At 37.5% G+C, this 20,335-nt stretch overlaps 1 protein-coding gene across 3 annotated transcripts; it reads right to left on the minus strand.

Moving 5' to 3' along the window:
* Positions 1-266: 266 nt before the first annotated feature.
* Positions 267-20,335, minus strand: LOC105472205 (SWI/SNF related BAF chromatin remodeling complex subunit E1). 3 transcript variants are annotated; one of them, XM_011725228.3, is made up of 11 exons: positions 19,945-20,335; positions 17,942-17,993; positions 17,722-17,765; positions 14,580-14,684; positions 9,623-9,703; positions 8,499-8,630; positions 8,036-8,207; positions 3,809-3,981; positions 3,211-3,312; positions 2,331-2,541; positions 267-538 (listed from the first exon to the last, which is right to left on the minus strand). In XM_011725228.3, exons 2-11 carry the CDS (start codon positions 17,946-17,948, stop codon positions 330-332), a joined length of 1,236 nt encoding a protein of 411 aa, XP_011723530.1. In that variant the 5' UTR covers positions 17,949-17,993; positions 19,945-20,335; the 3' UTR covers positions 267-329. The 3 variants fall into 3 exon arrangements, with proteins under 3 accessions (XP_011723530.1, XP_011723531.1, XP_011723532.1); XM_011725229.3 differs by lacking the exon at positions 14,580-14,684 and having other exon boundaries at positions 19,945-20,331; XM_011725230.3 differs by lacking the exons at positions 14,580-14,684; positions 17,722-17,765 and having other exon boundaries at positions 19,945-20,315.

Raw genomic sequence — 20,335 nt, forward strand, 5'->3', positions numbered from 1 at the left:
AGCTGTAGGAAGGCATTGTAAGAGTAGATTCTGCAGCATCAAAGGATAATTCTCTAAAAGAGGTGGGTGTTTTCTCAATTAACCTAAATTCTGAGGCTTTCAGCAGTTGAGGGCTAGAAACAAGATCCAAAGAAAAGAGCCATCTTCACAACACTTAAGAAAGGTGACTGACTGTGCCATTAGGCTCATGATGCTAAATGGTCCAAAAGCCTTTGGTGGTGTGATATGGACAAAAAAAAAATTAATACACAAACCACATAACACCATTAAAACCAAAAAACATTTTTTCATTTAAAAAAGTATTTAGAACACATAAAACAAGGCAACATTTATTCTTTTTTCTCATCTTCTGGTATGGGATCTGTTGGTGGCTCCTCCACTGTTGCACTGTTGCTCTCCGAGCCAGTGTTACTATCACTGGTTCCTTCCTCTGCCATACTGTCGACCCCCTCCTGCCCACTCTCCTTGTCCTCAGGAGTAGACGTGCCTTCTTCACCGTTCTGTTGGCTCTCTGTCGTTTCTTCAAGGTGTGTCTCCTCTGTAATCACACATTTGTCACTGTCAGTTCCAAGATGAAATTCTACTCTAGTTAAGCTGACAGTATACAGCTGTGCTGTCCAATATGGTAGCCACTAGCCACATGTGGTTATTAAACCCCTGAAATGAGCCAGTGTGACTAAAGAACTTTTAAGAATGTTGGAACAATTTGGGTATGAAAAATCTACTTTTTAGCTGTAAATTAATGAAATGTATTAAATAAATGCAGATCAAATACTTCTGATGAAAATTTACCTTCTGACTTGAGATGTGTATAAAAGTATAAAATATACATTGGATTTGAAGACTATTTAAAAAAAGGAAAGCTGATTTTAAAAATGTTCCTTCCGTGTTGAAATAATTTTATTTAATATATGTTGAATTAAATAAAACATACTGTTAAAACACTTGTTTGGCTTAACTTTTAAAAATATGTTACTAGTAGAAAGTGTAAAATTTCACATGTGACTTGCATTTTATTTCTATTGGACAGTGAATGAGCGTTAGTCTGTAGTGTTATGGATTAAACAAGGAGAAAGCAGTTGTAGAAATAATACAAGGTTGATCTTTTAGGCACTTTGTTTAAAGTCATGCTGGGCTGTTTCCTGTAAGAAATTAAAAGCATGAGGTTTTGGCTCTAATAGTCTCAAACAATTTTCTTCAGGTTTTTTCCTTGAACTAGGAGGAGAGAACCTGAGTAAAGACCTGCAAACCTTAAGCATAAGACATGCCCCATTCATAGATGCCAAAACAGAGGCAAACGACTGAGTGTTCGTCTAGTTGTAAAATTAGCAAAAATCAGTATTTTATTTTGCAAGCTTTTGTTTTAACCACAAAAATGTGCTCATGCTCCAAATTCATTAAGATGAATGAATTCACGTTCATACAAAACAGAAAGAGACTCAGATAGTGAAACTTAAAATATGACTATTTAAAATGTTAATCTGCTGGATTAAATTTTGCAGAAATACCTGGGAAAGATATCTATATTCCATTCATGTTTTCCAGATGGCTGTCATTTGAGTACAAAGTATGGCACTTGGAGGTTGTCATTTGAGAACCAAGTATCACTACTGTCCCTCCCACTTCTTTCAACGATGCTCCAGGAAGCCTTTGGTTTTGTTTTCCATAACTACTTTTAGCTGAGTCCTGTTTACACAGTGTACTAGGCAGTGTCAAAACAGTGCTATGAGGTAAGGTGATCTCAAAATTACAAGTGATGATCAATGTAATCAGTACTTTATGTAAGTTTTATTTATACAAGTTATTTTTAATTTTATTTTTTTACCTTGAGGGATGCTTTTAATCAGGAAAATCAGTATACCTAGAAGTAAGGGTTTTTCTAGGATAGAGCTGGCAATTTTTTTCTGTAAAGAGCCAGACAGAAAATATTTTAGACTTCGCAGGTCAGGCAGTTTTTGCTGCAACTACTCAACTATACTGTTTTAGCCCCAAAGCAGCCACAGACAGTATGTAAACAAACAAGTGTGGCTGTGTTCCAGTTTTATTTACAAAAACAAGTGATGGGCAGGATTGCCTTACGGGTATTACTTTGCAGAATGCTGTCCTAGGACACCAAAGACAATTAATCTTAACAGTAATAACCACATCTTGATAAATAATGTAAGCATTAAAGGTTAAAATTTTGAATGTCAGTATCATGTCAAATCTAGTACTCGGAATCACCCTCAGTGGCAGGTACCAGAATACCTGCACTTAGAAAGAAAAACCTAAATTAAAGACAGCCATACAAAGTCTTGGCACTTCCTTTGCGTTTGTTGCTAGTGGGTTACCTGTCTCCATTGGAATGTTCTCATCGTCTTTCTTCTCCTCGCCTTTGTTGGCTGCTTGTTCTTCCTCAGGAACGATGCTGCTCTGACTGCGCTCAGCTTGCTCTGCGGCCTCCTTCTCCCTTTCCTCCTGCCTTTTGCGGGCCTGTTCCTCTGCCTGTGCAATCTCAGCTGCAATTTTCTCCATATCCACTTCTACTTTCAGACCGCACAACTAGTCAGAAAAAAACAGAACTCGGTAATGTTTTTCCTTATAATTTCTGAGCCAGATATATTCTTTCAAAAGTTGGTTTCTTTGCCTATGAACTATATATATATCTATACACCTGTGTGTCTGTGTATGTGCGCAAAAAAATGTGGTTCTAGGTCTTCTCTGAAACTCTTGGGTCTACAAGAAAAGAAAACTGCTCTAGCAGTCATATAATATGGGATATTCCAGAGCAGCTGGTGAGGCAAAATAGTGAAAATTCTGGGGTATACATAAGGCTTCCATTTTACATTCTGGGCTACCAACTAGATTTCCTTGTCTGAATGCAAAGTGCAAACTATAAATTACATTTAATGAAGACATTTGATGAATAAATCACAATAAAATGAAAGTAGTTAATGACTGTATGGGAGTTTAAAATATCAGAGGGCTCTAGCATTTATAGGCCTAGTAGATATGCATATACTTCATGATATTTCAAATTTATTGCAATTTTGTCAAGAGAATGGGAACAATTTTATAAAAAAAAAAAAGATCTTACAGGTTTTATAGTAAAGTTAGCCCTGTTTCAAAGTGAACAACATTCAATAAAAATACTATTTTGGAAAAAAGAATGAGGAAAAGTAAAGTAACAGGTACGGTGATAAAAGTATAGTTAACATATTAAACAGATACCCTTTTAAGTTCATTGTTAAATGAATCTGTGCTTTCCAGGAATTTCCTCTTCTTCTCCTGGTGTCGTTCCTCTATTTGAAGAAGTTCAGCTTCTAGTTTTCGCTGCAAGACAGGATCAGGCTTTACAATCATATCTCCTGTTTTAATGGTTCATACTTTCAAACAGTGTACCAAATAATGTTTTGAACTTTAGATCATTTATTACATGAGTCTAGCTAAGATTTAAAAAATACAAAATGCAGCACAAAGAAATGATTATGATCAATAGGTAAATGTTAAAGAATACTGTTTCAGGCCTGAGCAATTCCTTTGGAAAAAGTATTTAGTAGAGCAGTAAAGACTGATAGGACGCCTCAAAATTCTTAAGTTCACATGTATTTCTTAACAAATATACCTTCCATTACAAGGTTCTATATTATAGTTTTTAATGACAAACTTATTAAACATTTGGGAAAGGTCCACTTCCTTAAACCTCTTCTCCAAATCAGGAACAGTTTAGACTGACATATTTAACAGGTACATTTAGGCATGGTGTAGGAATCATGTCAGCTGGGATTTGTGGTATAGGTCCATTTTATTGAAAGTTTTATGACTTTACCTGATGAACCATTAAGGACTGGACCTGCCGTTTGAGGACCTGCATTCTAGCTGTTGTGACAACTGACCGAACGTCTGGCACCACACTCTCACTAAGAATTTCACTGATGAGGCGGTGGTTTCTCTGGAAACGGGCGGTGGCTGTATGCTTCATTGAAAAGCCATCATCATAATCTGGAATGAACAAATTGTTCTGCAAAGTAGGTCACCAGTAACCATAAAAAGGAGTGTAACATGTTAACACTTAATTATCAAGGAACCATGGCCCTTGCTGGCCTAACAAGGGGACCTGACCAGCGTCATGGGAGCACTGGGCAGTTACTTGATAAAAACCATACAGAGGACGTAATGTGTTCACTGGCCAAGGTAGTAATTTATCTCACAGTCTTTAAGTGATGATGTGTGTCTGAGAAGGCTTTGGCTAAAACATAAATGAGATACAACATGTCTCTTCTGGCTTTGGAATCAATGTGAAGGCTGCATGTGATGGCAGTAATTGAAATTCTGCCCAATGTTTCACTTTCTTGGTAGTGACTTAAGGCATTTAACAACTAACGAACAACATATGAACTGGGCAGTGACTTTATGAAAATGCCAATTTGTAAAATTATCACAGCAGAGGAAACATCATCTCTAACAATATTCAGTTTCCCAGGCCCTCAAGGAATTTTATAGAAGAAAAATAAATGTTTTGATTCCAAATTTAATTTTTGTCAGTTTACACTTAGCCAGCTGTACGGGTCTAGTTTATATGCTTCTGTTTCGTTTTGTTTTGAGACAGAATCTCACTCCGTTACCCAGGCTGGAGTGCAGTGGCCCAATCTCGGCTCACTGCAACCTCCACCTCCCGGGTTCAACCGATTCTTGTGCCTCAGCCTCCCAAGTGGCTGGAATTACAGGCACATGACACCACGCCCAGCCAATTTCTGTATTTTTAGTAGAGATAGGATTTCACCATGTTGGCCAGGGCGGTCTTGAACTCCTGACCTCACATGATACGCCCATCCTGGCCTCCCAAAGTGCTGGGATTACAGGTGTGAGCCACTGCGCACACCCTATATGCTTATTTTTAATAGGTATCTAGTGTTTCCTTAATCTCAGTCTTTGCTCTATCGCCTTCATAGTTTTTCATATATCTACTAACAGCCTGTACTATTGTTTACTTAATATTTTTCTTTAAACTAACTCATTTAAAAAAAAAAAGCTTTCTCTGTAGCAATACATACAAAACAAATGCTCCTTTTTGACCCACTTAATCACCTCAGTGTCCCACCAGACAGGGAGGAACCATACTTGAGCAAACCTTGTTACAGAGGAAACCCTGTTACAGAGGAAACCCCGTTACAGAGGAAACCCCGTTACAGAGGAGAAAGCCCGTTACAGAGGAGAAAGCCCGTTACAGAGGGAACCCTGTCACAGAGGGAACCCTGTCACAGAGGAAAGCCTGTCACAGAGGGAACCCTGTCACAGAGGGAACCCTGTCACAGAGGGAACCCTGTCACAGAGGGAAGCCCGTCACAGAGGGAAGCCCGTCACAGAGGAAACCCCATTACAGAGGGAAGCCTGTTACAGAGGACACCCTGTTACAGAGGGAAGCCTGTCACAGAGGGAAGCCCGTCACAGAGGGAAGCCCGTCACAGAGGGAAGCCCGTTACAGAAGGAAGCCTGTTACAGAGGACACCCTGTTACAGAGGGAAGCCTGTCACAGAGGGAAGCCTGTCACAGAGGACACCCTGTCACAGAGGGAAGCCTGTTACAGAGGGAAGCCCGTCACAGAGGGAAGCCCATCACAGAGGGAAGCCCGTTACAGAGGGAAGCCTGTTACAGAGGACACCCTGTTACAGAGGAAACCCCGTTACAGAGGGAAGCCTGTTACAGAGGAAAGCCTGTTACAGAGGGAACCCTGTTAGAGGCCTTTGTGGTGCTCCTATGTCAGTTTAGCACCTCTCTTATTGTCTTGCACTTAAGCAGTTCCTAAAATTCTCATTATCATAAATACTATAGCTAAAAACTGTTGTTTTTGTAAAAAGTTAAAAAAATTACTTTTCTTTCCTTTTGAGTAATTCCTTTAGGAAATAAACTTCTGAAATTAAAACTATTAGGTAAGATACAGTTTTTTAAAAACTCTGTAATCTTTCTACTTTTTAAGAGTTTTTCACCTTTAGGGTTATATGTGGTATATCTGTGCTACGTGTGTCTAAGTTATCTGTTTTTGTTATTTTTTATTTTCTTCTTTCATTTATATGGCCCCAGTGTTGACCACAGATGGGGTAATAAGGTCTAAGAATTTGGGCTTGTTCTTCCTTGCATGTAAGTCATCTGCTTCCTTTTTTCGGGGAATGGCTTTTCTAATTATGATCTAATTGAACAGCTATTTATCCCATGAAGAGGCTCTCATTGAACAAAAGCCTTCATTGTCTTGTGTAGATAATTGCACATGCCCTCTTTTTTTTTTTTTTTTGAGACTGGGTATTGCTCTGTCATCCAGGATGGAGGGCAGTGGCATGATCATAGCTCACTGCAGTCTCGAACTCCTGGGCTCAATTAACCCTCCCACCTCAGCCTCAGTTGGAGCAGCTGGGACTACAGGCACAAGCCACCATGCCCAGCTAATTTTTAAGTATTCTGTAGAGATAGAGTCTTGCTGTGTTGCCCAGGCTGGTCTCAAACTCTTGGCCACAAGCAATCCTCCTGCTTTAGTTAAAAGTATTGGGATTACAGGCGTGAGCCATGGCTCCTGGTCATGTCTATCTTTTGATAGTCCTCTGTTAAAGAAGTCAGTAGCTGCTGTACTTCATGCAGATGCCACCTTTCTCTTATGTACATTTGACATACATTTCCACCTCCCAAGTCTTCCTCTAATCATTTTCATACTGGCATGCTAAAGACATTCTCATACTGGCATCTTAATTACTACCTGAACTTACTTACTAGCAACTTTAAGACCCACCCTTAAAGTTAAAAACATAATAGGCCCAAGTTTGAGACTGTTTCTGAGTGAATCTCTTTAGTCCTTCTGAATGTTCATGGTGTTAATGAAAGCTTTAGTTATTTTCTACTTACGTTGCTAGCCTTTGTTTCCTCTTGTACTGACCCCCATCCTCCCAATATCTGTAGCCTGGATCATCTTCTGTATGTTTCTCTTGCATTAATCATCCCATTTGAGTAATTACAGTGTGAGGATGCTAGTGTGTCTTTAGCACTGCTGATTCTGTTTAACACTCAATACTGTTTCTATTCCATATTCTATTCTCTATAGTGTTACATTCCACTGTCTGTATTTATGAGAACATTTGACAATATTCCAGTCCATTATTTTAAAAAATGATTTCTGTTTTTCCCCACTTTTATCAACTTATTCTTGTCTTCAGGTGCTATTATTGCTTCCTCCCTCATTGATACTGTCTTTAAAGTTCTTATAGCCTTCCTCTTTGTTACTGCAACTTTAAGATGGGATCTTAAATCATTTTCCTGATGTTTTTGTCACTTGTAGCTAGAGCTTCTAACCTTTTGCACATCATAGCAGTACACAGAGAAACTATTAGTATTTATATAGCACATTAAATATGTGGTTGAGTGTGTTCACACTGCAAATGGCTATCTCTGGGTCTCCTTGCAGCTTCAGACCCTGCCTGGCTGCACAAGACCAGAACAATCAGCACACCTGCTAACTACTCACACAGAACGGCAATTAGGAAGCTCTGCTATTCGTGTGCATGTATAAAATTTGTATGGGTGTACCCTCATGTACACCCATAAAAGTAGTAGCATGAGCTATATTTATACATTCTTATTGGATTTCTGAATTAAATGGAAAGGAAACTTCATAATGTTTCCACATACTCATTAGCTTCTCCCTTAAGAGCCTCTAATTCAGCGAATTTAGTGAACCAGTAAGAAAACAGGATATAACTAGAATGCATTTAGCTTTGTAAAAGCAGATGAGGCAAAATCCTGATTGTGATTTAAAAACCTTTCATGCATTTTGAGTACAAAGATTTTGATAAACAATAAATAATTTTTGCCATTTTCTGCACTCAAAAGGATATTTCTTTTTCTTGTGGGAAATTCACATACAAATCTTACTCAATATAAGCAAAATACTGAGGTGACACATAAATTATGCTTTCTTTTCCATTTAGGATAAGAAATAAAACACACCTAAGAGATTACTCATATCCTAACTCTCAGAGAAAGCATAAACAAAACCCCACTTTTTTTCTTTTACCATCTGGATCTTCAGCCGGCTGAATGCTCATGTACGGTTCCCCTTTCTCCATGCGAGACTGTCTCTGTCGACTTTCTTCCTCTAAAGCAGCTTCTGCACGACTTTTTGCATTTATGTAAGCAAGGTACGCGGGGGAATTATGATAGGCCTTCATAGATTCATTGTACTCTATCTGAAATTCAAATGTTTTTTGGTTTTATAATTAACATTTTACAGGTTATAATGCAGACTTATGTTATCTCATTTGAATATCAAAAGATATGATGTAAACAGGGTGTTCGGATAATTATCTCCTTTTTACGGACAAGAAATCTGAGGCCTTGAGAAATTGACTTGACTCAGGTAGACAAAGCCTCAGTACAGCATCAGCCTTCTGACCAAATCTTATGTTTCTTTTATAAATAGTAAGCCAGTGTTTTTGTACTTTACACATTATCTATCCCACTGTGAGCCCCTATCCTACCTTTTCTGCTTCGTATTCGTTTAAATATTCTTGTTTTTCTTCATCAGTGAGATCTCGCCACATGCCACCAATAATCTTGCCAATCTCCCACAACTTTAGGTCAGGGTTGGAAGCCTTTACTTGGTCCCAGACCTTAAAAAGAAAACAGATGAAATGTTAATACTGATGTCTAAATGTATAGACCTTTAAAAATGCTTTTTAATATGGAAACTTTTGAACATAAAAAGCAGAGACAACAGTATCAAATTTCTATGTACTCATCAGCCTACTTCAACAATGATCAACGACTGACCAACCTCAGGTTATCTTTGCCCTACTGGATTATTTTAAGATAGATCTCAGACATCATGTCACTCACTTATAAATACTTCAATGTGATATGCAAGAATATCTCCAATCACTACAGACACTTAAGATGAATTACTTCAATAACACAGTCTATGTCACTAAAAGTTCACGTGAACTTAGAAGTGCTTAATTTGCATAACACAATACATCATATTATCAAAAACCAATGTAATAGTCAAGATCAAAAGGTTTACAATTTCTAGATAGTAGTTATAATGCTCTGCCTTTTAATAAAGATATTGGCTATTTTTTTAATTTTAAGAGTAACGTAAGTTCATCACCAAAAAAAAAAAAAAAAAGGAAAACTTGAGGAAAAGAAAATAAAAACTACCATAAGCTTACTGCTTAGAGATAACCTGTCTCTAAGGTTATCTGTGTTTTCTGTGTTTTCTTCTGTCTTCTGTGTTTTCCCCCTTCAAACTAACATATGGTTGCCATTATTTTTATAAAAATGAGATATTAATTCATGTAGTTTTGTAGTCCTCCTTCACTTAATATTTTCCTCATGTCATTAAATATTCTCCAAAAGACATGACTTTAATGGCCACAGAACATTCTATCTTAAGGATTTTAACAGTTTATTTAATCATGCTCCTCTTGTTGGATTTTAGTTCTGGAATTCTGAAATCAGAACTAATTGCCTTAAAAACTGTATTTTTTTGGTCCTTTCCTCCGAATATGCACAGAAAAGCTGGCTAAGCCAATCTAAAATTGGATGCAAAGAAAGAAGCAGCAAAGACAGTGTCCTCATTCCTTTCCAGGTCCTAAGCGCCTACCTTTCTGCTGTACCTCATGTAGGGCATCAGCGGCTTATCTGGTGGCTTTGGGGGTTTTGGAATCGTAATACCAGAGGATGCCTACAAAAGAGTTAAATACATTCATTATTCAGCTGTAAGGAGTTCACCGGCAAACTGAAAAGAGAGTCCCTTAAAAAATTCTAATGCGCCTTTCTTCTACTCGTCCAAATATTTTCTCCACTGAAAATAGCTATCACTGCAAATTCAGAAATGTTCAAAAGAAAATGACTTTAAGCACAAACTTTTTAAATGTTTTACTTAGCAGTTTATTGCCAATGCTTTGACAACCTGGCTGCAGGAACAAATAAAATATTACATAGTAACCCATACATTGAAAATATATGGTTATATATCAACCGTCTCACATTCAGGACATTACCTGGCACCCTCTCATTCTGCTCAATTACCATTACACATACAGTCAACACTTGATTATCTGCAGCAGGATCTGAACCCTTAACACTTACCATTCTCACACTGTCTACAGGGGCCTTAACCTATTAGCACTATGTCAGGAATGTACTCCCAATATCACCACAAAAACAACTTCTCAGGTTCAAAAACAATTAGTGAAATAACAAACCACTTTACCTCCTTTGCCAGGCTAGAGATTTTATTTCTCTTAAGGTTCTGTCTGTTACCTAGTGGTTTTCTTGTAAAGGGGAAGGAGAAGTGTGAATGAAAGTCACACCTTTTTGTGTCCTTAGTCCTAATCACAGTGTAAAAGCAAACAAGTTTATCCGGAACAGAGAAGTGGCAGATATGGGGCCTGATTGTTATTTTTGAGGTGTTGTATCAAGAAGTTCCATTCCATTAAAAATGTTTGGTTTTATGGGAAAGACAGAGGAAAAGGAAAGATGTGATGTGCAGGAAAAGAAAGACAGAAGAAAAGGAGGGGGAGGGAAGACTGAAAAATATTTTTTAAAAAGGTAAAGCAAAAATAGGTGAGAGAAAAAATAAAAAAAGAAGGAAAGAGAAAGATAAAGTGATCAGTTTTTCCTGTGGTCTAAAGTCTAGGTGAGATTCCAGACAGCTTCTGGTAGACCACCCAGATAACACCCATCTAAAAGTATTTATTTCTGAACTTTTTAGTCTCCTCTTAATATACATGACTGCATTTGATTAAAGACCCAGAATAAGAAAAATCATTGCTATTTCAGACAATTTGCAAATTTTCAGGAGATCTCCTCTGATATTGACTCTCCCTGCTAGGCTGGAGAAATGAAGTGCTGGCTTTATTCTAATTATCAAAAGACAGGATTGGCAAATCCTTATAAGAAAACTAAAGTAACATTTTGTTCGCTTCCCCTTCTGTTGTTGCTATGATAAAACCCCAGAGATACTCCTCCACTCTGGGCTGGGACCCCAATCATAACCTTATTTTTCATTTGAGGGCTCAGGGATTAGCATGTTTGTGTCCTTTTCCACTATGATCAAGAAATGTTTCCTCTTCCTACAAGGGTCTCTCTCCATCCCTGTAACTCTATTTCTTCATATATGAAGTTATTAGAAAGCATTTCGCCTTGGAAGCAGTATTTCCTCTCTTTCCATTCCTTCCATGCATTCTTACTACACCTCATGCTAGTGCCCAGGTAGACAGACACTGTTTTTGGCCAGCAGTGGGTAAGAGAGTAAGATGGCCAGGGGGCATGGAAACTATCAAAAGTGGTGGGGTAGCAGCCAATAAAGGGAAACCTGTATCAGGGTTTGTACAAGTTCTTTTAAGGGGAAAGGGAATTCCTATAAAACTAACCTTACGGATTCAGAGGAACAGACACACAAAAGTCTGCTTCTTCACACATAGTTATTAGAAAGCATTTCCAACTCATATCCAACACAAACCTTCAGAATTCCATGAAATGGGTTACAAATAAGGTTGGAATTGTGCCCATAATTGAGGTGGTTAAGACTACTGTCAAATTTTTTTTGAAATTAAAGAGGTAAAGAATTCTAAAATGCCTATGCTTTCGAGCTTTAAGTATGAATTAAAACACTTTAAAAACATAGTAGTATTTGCTTTGATATTTTTCAAAGAATCACATTTATATTAATGGATTTGCTATTTCTCTTCCTTTCTCCCAAAGAAAGGTACACGTATCATCTATATATTGAGACCAGTCAACTTACAACAAAAAAACTCAAACTAAAAAAACACCCCAAAACAATAATAAAGTTAAAATTCCAGATGGTTTGCAGGATAGTAAAGATTTATATCATTACACACCTCCAATTTATTTAATGTCTCAGACAGACATCTTTCTACAATGTCTTAAACATTTCTGTAAAACAAAGTTGAACATACTTTAGACCCTTTCTGGATAAGATTCAATTGTAAACAACCACTGTTTTGCTGTGCTGTCACCTTCTGTCGGGTGTGTGAAATGCGAAAATCTGTTGTTGGCTCTTTCAGTGGCCTATGGCTATGCTTTTGGAGAATGTGTTTCCATTTTTGAACTGTTTCTTTCCTTGCTACTATCAGGAAATCCACCTCTAGCAGCAACTCTCTTTTCAATTTTCTGCTTTCAATTTCCAATGGAGAGGTGGGTAGAACTGGGCTTACAGAAGAGCAAGGTCTTAGGAAATCACCTATGAATAAAATTCATGATTTTGTGAAATTTATCTTGGCTACTCAGTTTTTTGTTGTTGTTTCTTTTGTAATTCTCAGCTGTTTCTCTAGCAGGAACTTATTTAAGAGCTTTCTTCTGGGACAGAATTTCTATTAAGGTACAGAAACAGGCTATTTTTAAAGACATTTTTGTCTCAATGTGTTTTCACACCTATACTTAAGAGAATGCTTATCATCATCTGAATGAAGAACTGACTAGGAATGAATTCCATCTTGTAGCTATCATAAGCACTCCAAAAGGTCTTGACATGCTATATAAAGTATTTACTGTCTGAGAACTATCCAAGTATACCGGAGTCACCAGGGAAACCCAATGTTCTCTACAGCCTACCAGAAGCTACTGGACAGGGCTTCACAGACTCATGAAAGCCACTAACACAATATGCACACAATAATACCAAATGGGAGCTTCTCCTCACCCCCAAAAGTAATGCATAACTAGGGTCACAATGCTTTTATGAAAATCAAAATGCTTTTATTATGGTCAAAATCAGAGCCACTGAGTCCTAACAGCTTAAACTAGATATAGAAAACAGGGCAAGCAGTGTAAAACCTCCACATTTTCTAGGCCCTTCTTCATATAGCAGTTTGATTACACTTCAACCTGGTGTTAAGAGGACAATAATACAAAGTAAATCTCCACAAAGGACCAAAACACCAAATTTTCCATGCCCCACACCTCTCTATACTTCATCTACCATGTAGCTAGTGTCCACACCAAATGCTCAGTTCTTAACATTCGCCAAGAAGGAATGAGAAGAAACAGATGAGTGATTTCAGATAGGGAGTGCACTTTCTCTTCCTAGTCTCCATCGAACAATCTCACATTTTTAACAGAGAATCCCCCACAGCCACATCCAAGTTAAGAACAAAATGCTTACACAAAACCAAAAGACAAATTATTGTAATATTATAGTTACCATTTGTATTCCATTAACATAGATAATCAAGAGGTGACTGTATAGAGCTATTAAATGCAATCATTCTTGTTTACTGCCCGTGAAAAAATTTCTGCATTAATATGAAGATCCAAGATTGATTCTGTTCATTGTTTAAATTAAAATGTTCTTTATCATCTGCAAACCTTGCCACCCATTACACTTGTGAAACAACACGTTTAGGCCAGGGAAAAACATGTATTGATGCACATAAAAATTGTATGCATTGTAAAATGCATACATACACACACTTTGTCAGAATTCTTTTCAGATACCATGAAATATGCATGGCACATAAAACTTGATATGCTTATGAAGTACAAATTATGCAGAAACAATGAAAAATTTAGACAAACAAAACCTATCAAGCTAAGCAATATGCTTATCAAGATAGACATTCATTTGATAGCTACAAACTTTCAGTTCTAGCTTGACTACAGGGTGAGAGGGCTTTTTTGAAGTTACATTAATAGAAGGCACTTGTTATTTACGAATACAGCAAACAAAAACCAGATATTAAAAACTTTACAGCCATTCTGGGTTGTATAAATTCTCAGCAACACTACATTCCAATGTAGTATTTGACTTTTGGATTTTTTATCTTTAGTAAGTCATTTTTATAATTATTGGCTTTTTTGGCACTTAAACTTTTTTGAATGAAATTTAAGATGATTCTAATTTTGAAATCTTAGGCTGATCATTTAAATGAAACATCCTAAGTTTCAGAAATCATATCTCTTATACTAAGGATTAGAAATGCACTTCTCGTTGTACGTATCTAGTTTGATACTTCAAATTAATTTCATTCAATCTTCATTCTGCATTTCTTTGAGGTGACATTAAAACGTTTTTCTCTTTTTCACTGTAGAGCAATGAGTCTCAGTTAGAAGGTCAACTATTAAATCCAAAAGACAAATAACTATGGGTAGGGATTCAAACTGGTATACCAGCCAAAAGCGTTCCAGCCCTGAAAAAGCCAGGTCTGAAAGCCCAGCCTTTACTAGAAACTGAATCCTTGAGACTAATGCCAATCACCTTATAAAAACAAAAAATACTCTTTATGCCAAAAAGGGTATTTTTACCAGAAGAAATTCTGTTTGTTTACATACAGTATAAGCATCAAGTGCTCAAGGCTTTATCCCTACCAACCACCAAACAGCATGGATTTTTCTTTTCTTCCATATACATTCCAGATCTCACTATTTATTTTTTCAGTGTGAGATGCTACAATGAATGTTGAAAATAGTCAAAAAGCTAGGTTAAAAAAATTTTTTTAAATGGCTGTGCTTATGATTCAAAAAGACCTAATTCTGAAGGCATTTCTGGTCAATTCCAGTTGTTTGCCGGATGCTGTAATAGTTGATTCTCCTACCGTGACCCGGCTGTTGGTGCCCGGGTTCCCTCCCAGCCTGTAGTTGTTGTAGGCGAGATGACTGTATGGATTGTATCCCACAAACCCTGGTGTGCTGGGCATTTGCTGATGGAAACAAATGAGACAAAAACACGAATGAGAAATGAGCTCAAACGAGGAAAACACAGAAATGAAAAATGATCTGCATATGGCATGCAAAAGCAACCTGAATTTAAACAAGCAATGATGTGTTGTAATTGTTCTTTTTTTCCACTGAGGAAATTAAATATTTTTCTTTCATTGAGAAACCTGTCTGCAGTGGCTTTTGGTTGTTTTTCTCTTTCTTTTTTGCAGGGACTGGGGGTGTTTGTGTGACTGTGAATGTGTGTTGTGTTTCTGGAGGAAAGCAATACACTGAAGTGTTTAAAACATTCAGGATTTACTTTATGGTCAACAACAGGATATAACAACTTAGCAATATATGAAGACTGAGATAGGAAGGCTTAAAGTGTGATAAACTAGAACTCTGAAAACACTACATGCAAAACAAAACACAATTTATTTGACATGTGGATGCCACCAATGTATTCATCTACTAAAAACAAAAACAAGAAATGGATCTGATTTCAAAGACAGTTTTAAATCATTTTATATAATGTGAGAAATGAGAAGAGACTCAAATCGGGAAGCCAGGATTTGTCAATTGAAAAGAACATATGCTGGATTTGATGGATGTCACATACATGATTTAAAACAAAGACTTGTAAGAAATGCATGGATTTCATTCTGGGGTACTATCTGATCTTTTTAACCCAGTCATTCTTTTATAGGATTTCTCTTCCATCTCTTCTTTGATCCATCTTCCACAGGTCAATCATGAAAACATTTCTGCATTTAGTCTCAATGTGATCTAATTTTCTAGTTGATAGACTTGAATTTTCTTTTTTCATCTAGTTTCCTGATAGCTCTCACCCTTTCAAAACACAACTGCTCATTTCAGCAACAGAACTCTTGGTTTTTGTGAATTATGTATTGATGTAATCACAAATGGGCTCTTATATAGCAGTGGCCTTGGGGCTAATACAATGACACTCAATGTTCATGAGAACCAAGGCATAATGTATAGAAAGAATATAGTAGAGAGAGACCAAAATTCGGGTATTTTACCTTGTAAAGCTCAATCAAAATATGTGACAATTTCATTTTTACATGCAATTAACAATATCGGTCCTTAACTGTATAATGTAAAATACACTTAACACATTCCAACTAAGCTGTAGCTGTTACAAAATAAACACAATTTCCTAAAACATGTCGCTGCACATATCCTTAGTACCCAAAAGAAAGACATTTAAGCAGATATTACATTTGATACTCTTTAGGAGAAAAGAGAACGGCTGATCAATTTCTAGTCTATACAGTTAGAAAAGACGCAAATTAAGCATATTTAAGTAGGCAAAACACAGATGAAGTATCAAAGGCATGAAAGAAGTGTATATTACTTGGAGTGGTACATTTGGGTGGCGGAGGTGATAGTGGTGATAGTGTTGGTAGTGGTGGTGATGGTGGTGGTGGTAGGAGTAATGGAAAGAAGGAAGGAGAATAATTAATTTAGTATCCATTCTGTTGGATGTTTTAATCCCTAGTTTTCTATATTTTGTGTGTTAACGTGAAATTATAATGGCACAAAAATATAACTAAAGAAAGGCAAAAAAAAATCCTTTTTACGCATAGTAAGTTATAAGGGGACACTTCATTTTTGAAATATTTTAATCTCAAAAAATCAAGTTTGTCCTCAAGATATGATACATTGTCAGAGGCAGTATTTATGTCAAAATGACACCTTCAAAGTTTGCATAAATAATAAGAATCACTGTTCAACATTATGAGGCAATAATGTTATAAAAATAAGGGAACTAAAAAAAAAAAATGGAAAGCAAAACATTATAATTATACCATTTCCAAAGCTGAAGTACATGGTTAGCTCTTTGAGGTCAGAATCTCAATTGTTCAGCTCCACCTGTATAGCCACTAGCGGAATGCCATGGAGATGGTCATAACAAATGTTCTTTGATTTAAGAAAGAAAAGAAACCAAGCACAGGACTTTACGGTCTACTGGAATTAACTTTAGAGCCTGTATATAATATAAATTGAAATGAGAACATATGGTACAGTATTTCTTTTTAAAAGTATCTCACTAAAGAAAAACAAATTGTTGATAAATGTAACTAAAACATATATCTGAGGGTTAGTAAATATGAATAGTTTTCTAGCGGAGAAAACAAAATTACACAAGGACCTAATTAGTAATGAAAAGTAGACTAGCCTGAAATTTAGGTAGTAGGGGGTATGGAAGGAAGGATTAATATTAAAGAACTAATTTTGTAGAATTTGGTCATGTTAACAGTGTTTTTAAAAAAACAAACAAAACCCCCCTCCGAAAAAACCAACAAGGAAGCCATTTCAGCAAGACCTGAACAGTTACTGCTAAATCTGTTTTGTAGGTTGGAAAATTATTTTACATGCTGACCAAGGTGGGCCAGAGCTTGCTGGATGAAAAACATGTTCACAACTACTTTTTAAATACCTCAAAACATACATACTTCCAAACCAATAAAATATAATTTATGGAGTGGAAAAAGATTCAATAGCAAGATCTGACCCATAGATAATGAAATCTTTACTTGAACAGCTTGAAAATACTTACAATGAGTATAGTTTCAGAAGCTTGTTTAATATGAAAATTTTATAGAGAGACAAGAAAGGAGAGAAAAACATAACCAGTTGAAGGTTAGGTTTAACAAAAAAGCCAGAATGAGCATTCATTCAGTAACAACTTAAAGACTCTTAATAGTGAAGATTAATAAGAAAGAAATGGTAAAACTTTCACTTATTTCCCATTTACAAAGAAAAAAACAAAACAAACTGAGCATAGGAGGTTGGAGTTTTACAGTATTGTTTCTTTAAATGTTGGGGTTGGTTCAAGGAAAGATGCAAATAATTATTTTATTTAGTAGGAAATGCTTTTTTTTTTTTTTTTTTCTTTTAAGCTGAATTTCATCCTGTTGCTGTGATGATTGAGTGACTGTCACTGGAAGACATCTGGGTTTTTGTATCAAGGCCAGACTTGGCTATTACATTAACAAGAAAATTAAAACTTACTGTTGCAGGAGCTGGGGTGGGAGGTGGGGCATAAGATGGTCTTTCTGTTTGAAAGAAAATAAATAACTTCTTGTAAACAACTGAGATATAATACTATGCAACAAAACTACCAATGGTCCTGTTTTGAAGAAAAAAAAATGAGAGTATTTTGGAATTCCCACTTGCTAGGGCATTAGTCTCTTATTAACATAGATCGATAAATATAAAAATTGAAACTTACTTGACATTTTGGAAGATTAAGTTCTCAGTTCCTTAAGAATGAATCTGAGACACTAAAATAAAAAAAAAAGGAAAAAAAAAGAGAATCAAAACTCAGCAAGCATACGAGAATGTTTTCCTAATGAATAGGGTAATTTAATTGGTATTTCTGAGTAAAATTACTTCACCTTAATTCCTAGTAATTAAGCCTTTTGCATATTTTAACTAGTTCTTATAGGAGATTTGGTTGATTAGAATTAAATGACTAAAATAAAGTACTGGGGATATTTAGAAATGTACTTTCAGGTTTTTTCTTGGGATACTAAGCTACCTCTTGTATGGAAAACATTTTGCTGACGCCATGTAAACATTTCATCGGACTGATACAAGGATGAGAATACAAAGTGATGTATTAGAGTCCAACCCAACAAGGCCTACCAGATACTGACAGCTCCTTGATCAGCAACTGTACCATGTTTTTGGGATAACAATTTTTATTAAAATTGGGCAGCATTTTATTCCTGGAAGCAGTGCAAAAGGTAATTGGTATGACAATGAACTTCGCATTCTCTTAAGAGTGGTAAATAGCTTCATAAATGCTGGGAATAAATTTTGAGAGTCTACCTGAAAAATTCTTATTCACCCTTCACGGCCCATTTCAAAATTTTTCTCCTCAATGGAACTTTCTTGATACATTACCTGGGCAGAATTAATTGCTCCCCCATCTGTATTCCTATACAGTTTACACAGATCTATGATATTATTATAACTTTTTTAAACTTGTCAATATGGCTAGATTGTATGCTACTTGGAAACAGGGACCATGGCAGGACCCAGCTCAATTCTTAGGAAATTTTTTCCTAGTATTACCAGCTCACAACATAATCAGGCACATGTGAGCTTGTTCTTTACATCAACATACATCACAAATAGTGAGGTACAAAAAGACAAAAATTCATCTTTAGAAAGAAGGCAAATAAACTTCTATGACTATTGGAGGTATTTGCATCTAAAGTTATGTGGAATAGATCCGATTTTTCACTTCTATTACTCATTTTAAGGAAATTCCCTGGAGCGTAAGGAATGAGTCCTGGTGTGGAAAGAAACAGTTCATTTTCTCAATGGTCCAACCTGAGTCTTTCCCTCTTAAAGAACAGTCAGAAACCTGTGACTCTGGTGTAGATTTCCTTTCTGCTCACATTAAGGGAGCTGTCAACATCCAGCAGGCCTCGCTGCAGGGCACCCTGACAACTGCCATAAGCTAAGCTCCCCGTACGTTATACTTCATTGTTAATACTTTAAAATTATGGTTCTCCTTTGCTAGAACATAAAATTTAAGAGTGGGCTTGTACATTTGTCCACCGTTGGATCCATCCTTGGTGCCTGGCATAAAAATAAATACCCGATAAATATTTGTTCAAGAAATACTTTATACGGGGTAGGCTTATGACCCTATTTCGCTTAACAGTCACAAGTACTTGATATGTACAGCTATCCCCATTTTACAGATGAAACAAGGGAGTCTCGGAGAGTCTAAACAACTTGTCTGAAGCCATATGCAGCCAGGAAGTGCCAGAGTTGGGTTTCAAACCCAGGCCAAACTATTTCAGAGCGCTGCTCGTCTCCATAAGCCACATCTTGAGTCCTCAGGTCGCTTCCTGAACCAATGGGGGAACCTTATTCCTGGGGGTGAGAACCACGGACTTGCCTCGCCCGCGGGCTTCCTGAGGTCACTCTCATTGTCTTGGAGAACGTACTTTACTAGCAACTCCCCTAAAACGGGGTATGCACAGGTGCTTTGACCAATTTCGGCTGACCGGCCTTGCCTCCAAGGAAGGGGCCCCAGATGGGACTCCCTTCCAACCCTTGCTCTGCTAGGCCTCAAGGAGGCCGCAACCGGCTCCCGGCTGTGGCCCCACGGCCAAGCCTGAACCCCAGCAACCCCCGGGAACTCGGAGTTCAGCCAAGCGGGGACACCACGACTTGCCCCCACCGACCCGGTCCGGCCCACTTGGAAACACTCACCCGCGGGCAGAAAAAGCGCCCGCAGCTCCAGCTTCGCTTCCCTTTGTCCCGCGCACGCCCCGCCCCTCGCGTCCGGAGCTTCCGCACTCGCACTTTCCACACTCTTCTTAATTTTTTTTTTTTCCGGGCCCCACCCGACCCTCTTTGGAAAAAATAAACCTTCTAGTGAGGATGCGGTGATGCTTAGCACACTCCGGGATTTTTTTCAGGCCCCATTGGTTCCTCAAAACTCTCCGAATTTGGATACTTTCCTAGCCGGGCGCCGATTCGTCACGGCGAAGAGGGCCGAAGAGAACCGACCGCGGGATAGGCCTGGGTTTAGCGGCTGTGAGGAGCTGGAGCGGCCGCAGCGACCGAGGAGGTGGCGGGAGGCGCCGGGCCTTGCGGAGGG

This window comes from Macaca nemestrina, chromosome 17 (genome assembly GCF_043159975.1).
Source record: "Macaca nemestrina isolate mMacNem1 chromosome 17, mMacNem.hap1, whole genome shotgun sequence".
NCBI classification, from domain to species: Eukaryota; Metazoa; Chordata; class Mammalia; order Primates; family Cercopithecidae; genus Macaca; species Macaca nemestrina.

Coding starts and splice junctions, on each gene's coding strand:
- LOC105472205 (XM_011725228.3), bottom strand. Junction 14,685..17,721: donor CCACCCCAGCTCCTGCAACA/GTAAGTTTTAAT, acceptor TGTTTCCATCAG/CAAATGCCCAGCACACCAGG. Junction 8,208..8,498: donor ACGAATACGAAGCAGAAAAG/GTAGGATAGGGG, acceptor TTTGAATTTCAG/ATAGAGTACAATGAATCTAT.